The sequence below is a fragment of the Silene latifolia genome, chromosome X (assembly GCF_048544455.1).
Source record: "Silene latifolia isolate original U9 population chromosome X, ASM4854445v1, whole genome shotgun sequence".
Lineage (NCBI taxonomy): Eukaryota > Viridiplantae > Streptophyta > Magnoliopsida > Caryophyllales > Caryophyllaceae > Silene > Silene latifolia.
Window position 1 is genome coordinate 124,624,246 of NC_133537.1, and position 8,194 is coordinate 124,632,439.

The 8,194-nt window shown below is 38.2% G+C and overlaps 1 protein-coding gene across 1 annotated transcript; it reads left to right on the plus strand.

Moving 5' to 3' along the window:
• Nucleotides 1-3,808: 3,808 nt before the first annotated feature.
• LOC141618266 (protein FAR-RED IMPAIRED RESPONSE 1-like) lies at nucleotides 3,809-4,982 on the plus strand. The gene is made up of 3 exons (XM_074435368.1): nucleotides 3,809-4,041; nucleotides 4,131-4,553; nucleotides 4,688-4,982. Exons 1-3 carry the CDS (start codon nucleotides 3,809-3,811, stop codon nucleotides 4,980-4,982), a joined length of 951 nt encoding a protein of 316 aa, XP_074291469.1.
• The last annotated feature ends 3,212 nt before the right edge of the window (nucleotides 4,983-8,194 follow it).

The following is an 8,194-nucleotide window of genomic DNA, read 5'->3' on the forward strand; positions in this document are numbered from 1 at the left end:
ATTTCTTCAGGAAAAACTACACAGTGAAATGCTACCGATTTGCACAGACATAAACTAGGCTTGGAATAAACATGAGTCTCTTCTTTAACTTTTTGCATCCCACGGCTTTAAGACAGGTAAAACACTCAAATAACACAGACCAACGAATCTGTAAATTGCTGTAACTATTCCTTTCATTTATCTCATACAATTTATAATCAAAAACCCCCAAACCAATTCTAAGGTTACGAAAATTATCCCAATACTACTATAATTATGCTAATAATTGAATAAAGAGGTAATAGGATAGCCTACTTACGAAATAGGATGAGAATAGGTGAGAAATCGCTCTCATGATTCCTCACGTGGCTCCCTTCACACACGGCTCCCTCTTCTCACTTTTCTCTCTTTTCTCATGGTTAAAATGAATATGGTGATAGGGAGATTAGGGTTTGGTTAGATGGGTTATACATATAGGATAGGTGCTATTAAGACGATACGGGCCTAGCCTAGTTAGATTAATTAAAACCCGAGTCACATAATTACCCGAGTCACAAATACACTACACAACCCAGCTGGTAACTCGGCCTAATATAATATCATATTAAAATACCGGGTATTACAAGATCACACTCAAGTACGCCAAAAAAATGGCTTGTTAGAGCCGCAGATAATGCAGCAATATGACGATATAGTATCTGCGGAACGAAACCTTCAAATAGCAAAGGAGGAGAGGATGAATATCATAGAAGAGAATGCATCCTTATATGAACATCTAAGAATTGTATTTTTAGCAATGAAATAAGTTTATATGTATATATATATATATATATATATATATATATATATATATATATAGAAATTGCATCAAGTGAGTCTAGGTATCTTAGGTGAGTCTAGCATCTTAATCTCGACCATTAGATCTACTCCTAATCAACTAGTGAGATTAAATCTCAAAAATTATAATTAGACTATATAAGGCTCAGATTTCACGCTGCTAACCTTACAATTCTGTTTCACTTTCTCTCTCTTCATTCACACTTTTTCTCTCTCTACGAATTTCCCTCTGTTTTTCTTCGTTCTCGCGTAAAACAAATCCAGCAAAAAATATACACAAATAATTTTACTTTTCAATTCATCATTCAATTATTTCTACAGTTCAATCGTTCTTAGTTTTTGCTTGATGGTTGATACTCCTATGGATGCCGATTCTACTGAAAATAGTTTGCGCGAGTAATCCTTTTCTTTGATTATAATCGTTATTGTTTTTCTGTCAAATTTGATTAGAATCGTTGTTTTCTCTCTTGAATTTGCAATTTCGCTTTATCCTTTGCTTTCATGATAATCGTTGTTGTTTTCCGTCATATTTGATCGAATTTGATTATAATCTATGTTTTTGCTGCAAATTCGCTTTTTCCTTTGTTTTTGCTACCGACATTAACATGCAAACAGGTAATTTCCGTAATCCTTTCGTTTTCAGTTTTGCTTTTCGCGATTTCATCTGGATTCTATGTCGCTGATCACTCGCTATTGTAATTTCATTATTCCGTTGGTTTTCAGTTTTTTAGGTTAATCGATTTTATGTTTGCTTCAATTTTAACGAAATCCGTTCACTTCTACTTCAATTTTACGATGTCCTTTCCTTTGATTCTTCTCGTATTTGCTTTTCTCTTAAATATTAGGTGAAATATCCTTGTATTTGTTGTTTTTCCTATCGAATTTTCATATTTGCGTTCTCTCTCTGCTTCGCCTTTACAATCGCAGTTGCTTTATCGTCATATTAGTCAATTTTGATTATATTTGTCTTTATTTTGTTGCTTTTCAGTTTTTTAGGTTAATCGATTTTATGTTTGCTTCAATTTTAATGAAATCCGTTCACTTCTACTTGATTTACGGTCTCCTTTCCTTTGATTATACTCGTAGTTGCTTTTCTCTTAAATATTAGGTCAAATATCCTTGTATTTGTTGATTTTCTCGTTCAAATTCGGTCAAATTTCATTATATTTGACCTCTTATCCTGTCTTGTATATTCATGTTCCCCTGTCGTATATTATTCTGCTTTGTCAATGCTTATAGGCTCGACATTACAATATCAATGTTATCGTAACACAATCACATATATTCATTTTCCATTGCACATATAACATATGTTGTACCACTTCTGGACGTCCTCTTATTCTGCTGTTACTTCAATGTACTTTAGTTTCTTGTTCTAAATTGAAGTCCATCCTCTTCGCATATTCCTGTTCTCCCGTCCATCCTTATGTCACTACATTGTCATAGTACTAGTATTCTTTGTAACAATGTTACTCTTTGTAATACCACCGTTGTATTTCAGGTCACTAATACTCGTATTTCCCTTTTTGTATTACAGACTCAAGTTCTGTCACTCAACCCCATTCTACGCCAATTGTCCAAGAGCAACCCAATCCTCAACCAAATAATCGACTTGTCTGTCTCACACGCCTAATGGAGGTGAGCGCCGGATGCGTGTGGTTGAGCACAAGTTTAGACCTACCATTGGTGCATTTTTCGCCTCCTTGAGGTGGAATCAAGTTCTACGAGGTTTATGCTCGGGCATGCGGATTTACCCCTCGGAAGCACAGTACGAAAACACTACGAGGTGGTGTTGCACACCAAAAATTCGTAGTCTGCAACCGTCAAGGGTTCAGGGAATCTAAACCGAAACAGCGTCCCAGAACCATGGATGATGAGAATATGGGTAATTGTTCGTCACAGCTAGTACGATTACACGGCGAGTTAAAATCACAAGAATTGGATGCCGAGCATACGTCAGATTTGCCCTTCTACATGGCCTTGATGGCCCAGCTATGATTGACGAGTTTTCTGAAGTCCACAATCATCGTCTCACCTCTGTCTGTAACAGAGATCTCGATAAGATTTCACGATCCTTGATATGTTCCGAAGACGCTTATCTTGGACAACTCCAAGTTGAATATTGGTATTTGGATTGACCTTTAGACAGGTTAAGGAACTTGTCAATGGGTATGAAAATATCGGTGCTACATTGATAGATTTTAAGAACTTTCAAAGAGATATCAAGTGCTACATTGGGTTAAGAGATGCTGACCTTTTCATCGATCGACTCGAGAAACTCAAAGCAACCCAACCCCAGTTCTACTTCGCCTATGATGTTGATCCGCAAAACCGTCTAACAAAGTTCTTTTGGGCTGATGCTACATGTATTAGAAACTACTCATTCTTTGGGGATCTTTGTTAGCTTCGACCCTACTTACGGAACCAACAAGTATGATATGGTTTTTACACCATTCACAGGTGTTAATCACCACAGAAAGTCGGTGTTGTTTTGCCGGTTGTCTCCTGTTACACGAGGATGACATCTCCTTCCAATGGACCTTTCAAAGCATTTCTTGACGCCATGGGACAAAAAGAGCCACGATTCATGATCACGGATCAATGCCCTGGCATAAAGAAGGTAATAGTGTGACAATGTTTCTTTGTAATGAGACTTACTTAAGATTATTGTACCCCAACTTTCGACTCCAACTACCACTTTGTTCCATCTTTTCCTCTTTTACAAGGTTATTCAATAACAATGTCACTGTAACTAAATTACTAACATATAATTTACTCACTTGCTTTTTCCCTATCACTGGTCAATATCACGTTCGACTTGTTTGTTTCATTATGCCTGGCATACAACAGGCTTTCCTTCTGTTTTCAAGACAGCTAGGCATCGTTATTGTATGTGGCATATTACACAAAAGATCACGGACAAAGTTGGTTCAAGCCTCTGCGAGACACGGACTTCCTTGCTCGCTTCAACGCTGTTGTTTGGGACCCTGATATGGAGCCGTCGGAGTTCGAAGAGAAGTGGCAGAAGGTCATTTCAGATTTCGAGCTGGAAGATAATGATTGGTTGACTACAATGTTCGACGACAGACACCATTGGATTCATGCCTACCATCGTGACCTTGCCTTGGGCTGCATATTAAGAACAACACAGCGATCAGAAAGTACAAATTCGTTTTTCAAGCGCTATGAGAATCACTTTGGTACACTGGTCGAATTTTGGATGAGGTAAACACCTCTTTTTCATTCCTTACAGTACCATTGTTTCATTGTTACATAAATAATTTGTTGCCGAATCCTTGTTGCATTAAAACCAGGTTCCAAACTGCTATGGACCAGCAGCGCTATACACGAAGGTGCGATGATTATAACAGCGACCACTCATTCCCTGAGCTTAAGACAGAATTACCTATAGAAAAGCATGGCGCTATTATATACACACATGCTGTGTTCAAGGTGTTCCAAGAAGAAGTAATGGCGGCCGATTCATGTGGTGTTGATGACTTTGAGAAGGAGGAGCATGTGCGCATAATTCATGTAATCGATGCTGAGACAGACAGAATTTTCAAGGTGAGGTTGGACCTTAGAAGCACAGATGCAGTATGCGAGTGTAAACTGTTCGAAAGAATTGGATTACTCTGCAGGCATATTTTGTGGGTGTACAAGGGCAAAGGAATTGGGCGAATACCAAGCAAGTACATTGTAGATCGTTGGCTAAATAACACACACGCAGCGAACAGGTTTGATTCGAAAACATTATTACAGTGACAGTTTTGACTTGTTACAGTAATTGTTTTACAGTAACATTGTAACCATAATTTCTTACAGTAACATTCTCACCATGATAAACAGTAACCTGCTGTTTTACTTCCAGGCTTGATTCGAATGGGAATGTCATTGAGGATTCATATATGGCTACGTCTGATAACAGTCATTTGTGCAACGTATGGTCAGAGTTCCGTCAGATAGTTGGTGTTCTCAAAACTTTACCTGTTGAACACACGGAAGAGTTAGCATCCCTCCTAGTTGAGTTCCGGCAGAAGTTATGTATTGAACCGCTTACAAAAGACCAAGAGATGGAGATCTTTGTTGGCCGCATGACTCGTCGTCTGAAGTCACTATCCACCCTCCGGAACAAGCACGCAACAAGGGCAGTGGAAAAAGATTGAAGTCAGCTAAACAACAGGCCATTGAAAAAGCAGCCAAGCCAAAGAGGCTATGTGCATACTGCAAAGAAAGAGTTACCCACGACAGGAGAACATGCCCTCTTCGCATAGCTGATGTAGCTGCTGAGAAAGCAGCTAAAAAGAAAAAAGTTTGATACTGTTATGATGTTACAGTAACATTGTGACCTTAGCAATAATTAGTAGGATTTTGTGTTGCTGTGACAATAATATGTCACAGTAAAAATAAAAAAGTAGAATTGTGTCTTGCTGTGGCAATAACATGTCACAGTAAAAAGTCATTCGATTTTCCTACATCATAGTTAACATTTTATACAGCACTTACAACATTTTATACAGCAATACATATTGTTTTAGGACCATTTTCCGTCCCGTTTTAGGAGCATATTTCCTAAGTTTTACAAAGAATGATAATATAAAATTTGTTATACGATTTCTTTTGTTTAAGGAAAAGGGTTTAGGGTTGGATTAGGCGGCTCGCGGCGAGCGCCTAATCCAACCCTAAACCCTTTTCCGTCCCGCTTTAGGAGCGTTTTTCCCCAAATTTAAATCCCGTCCACGACAGGTATCACCCGTCCTTCCCTAGGGTTTAGTTTTGGTTTTTACTGTAACAACCTTTGTTTAGGAAAGGGTTTAGGGTTGGATTAGGCGGCTCCGCGAAGCGGTGCCGCCTAATCCAACCCTAAACCCTTTTCCGTCCCGTTTTAGGAGCGTTTTTCTCCAAATTTAAATCACGTCCACGACAGGGTATCACCCGTCCTTCCCTAGGGTTTAGTTTTGGTTTTACTGTAATATTGTTGTACTACGAACAAGCTTTGTTTAAGGAAAAGGGTTTAGGGTTGGATTAGGCGGCTCCGCGGCGGCATCGCCTAATCCAACCCTAAACCCTTTTCCGTCCCGTTTTAGGAGCGTTTTTCCCCAAATTTAAATCCCGTACACGACAGGGTATCACCCGTCCTTCCCTAGGGTTTAGTTTTGGTTTTTTTTTTTTTTTTCGCACCACGATTTTTAAAGGAAAAGGGTTTAGGGTTGGATTAGGCGGCTCGCGGCGTGCCGCCTAATCCAACCCTAAACCCTTTTCCGTCCCGCTTTAGGAGCGTTTTTCCCCAAATTTAAATCCCGTCCACGACAGGGTATCACCCGTCCTTCCCTAGGGTTTAGTTTTGGTTTTTTGTAACAACCTTTGTTTAAGGAAAAGGGTTTAGGGTTGGATTAGGCGGCTCGCGAGCGTGCCGCCTAATCCAACCCTAAACCCTTTTCCGTCCCGTTTTAGGAGCGTTTTTCCCCAAATTTAAATCCCGTCCACGACAGGTATCACCCGTCCTTCCCTAGGGTTTAGTTTTGGTTTTTTCGCACCACGATTTTTAAAGGAAAAGGGTTTAGGGTTGGATTAGGCGGCTCCGCGAAGCGGTGCCGCCTAATCCAACCCTAAACCCTTTTCCGTCCCGTTTTAGGAGCGTTTTTCCCCAAATTTAAATCCCGTCCACGACAGGGTATCACCCGTCCTTCCCTAGGGTTTAGTTTTCGTTTTACTGTAACAACCTTTGTTTAAGGAAAAGGGTTTAGGGTTGGATTAGGCGGCTCCGCGGCGCGGCACCGCCTAATCCAACCCTAAACCCTTTTCCGTCCCGTTTTAGGAGCGTTTTTTCCCAAATTTAAATCCCGTCCACGACAGGGTATCACCCGTCCTTCCCTAAGGTTTAGTTTTGACTCCTAAAACTTCCCTAAGGTTTACTGTAACACTGTTGTACTACGAACAAGCTTTGTTTAAGGAAAAGGGTTTAGGGTTGGATTAGGCGGAACCGCGCGTACCGCCTAATCCAACCCTAAACCCTTTTCCGTCCCGTTTTAGGAGCGTTTTTTGACAATTTTAAACATAGTTATATAATCGTTGTTCAATTTAATATACCACAATTCAAATAGTAAATTGGACAATTAACCGAATTAAGATGTCATTCATTAAAAACAAGTGTTACAAACACTGATTACAAACGAAACACTTAGAAACGAGAATGATAGTTAACTTAAATATAGTGTCACAAAGAAGCATAAACTGTAATGTAAAGGAAATATTAAATCTTTTACTCCCTTCTTAGTCGTTTATTCACGGGAGGAGAATGAGAATGCTTTCGCCCTCTAGCAACTCCCTTTTCAGATTATTCCTGTAACCTTCCATCTCTTCAATAGCTTTGACAACAAGAGGCCACTTCCTGTTAATCGAAGGGTTGAGTTTAGCATATGACTCCCTAAGAGCTGTAACACCAAGGAGAAATTGACGGTCTAAATCGGTTTTGGTGTACTTCTTGACTTATTTTCTTCTATTTGTTTCCCAATACACTTGTTTTCCGCCATCGAAACTTGATATGAGCTTGACATTTTCCAAGTCATTTTCAAGCACTTGTAATCGTTCCACCATTTCTATTACCTTACTATCGGATGATATAACCCGCTCAAGTAATGAATCTCTATGCCTTGTCATTTCTTCCAGTTCAAACTTGGTGTCTTCTAGTTTCCTTTGAATTCGTTCCATTTTTTTCTCTGCAACAAAAAAAAAAAAAAAAAAAAAAACCTATTAAAACAGAAAAAAAAAAAACTGTTTTCCCTAAATTAGAGAAAACAAAATCTATTTATAAACAAACATAAACCGTTTTCCCTCAATTAGAGCAAGGTTTTTAATATTACAAAAGATTTAAAAAAATTAGACATGAAAAACCTTTGAATTTGTCTTGGCTTATTTTTTTGTTTAGAAAATGAAGTGTAAATGTTGAATGAAAATGAGATTATTTATAGATAAATGAAAAAAAAACAGAACAGTTTTAAAAAAAAAAAAAAAAAAAAATAATCGCCTTGAAACACGTCACTTTGAACAAAGTGCAAAACTGCATTTTAGAAAGATAACTGCTGCAGATTGTAGAATTCAAAGCGTCAAAACCGTCATTCTGATAGTAGAACATAATTGTGCTTTTTTACAATGACATTATTTATAGATAATTGTGAAAAACAAAACAGTTATTTTTAAAAAAAAAAATTAATCGCTTTAAAAACCACTTTTATTAATCGCTTTGTAAATGTTTTTAAATGATGATTGATGTTAACCACGTGCATGCTCCCCATAATTAAGTCCATTATAAATCTTTGCAGAGTGGAGAATTCTAAGCGTCAAAATCTTTTATTATAATTTTCATTTATTACTATCA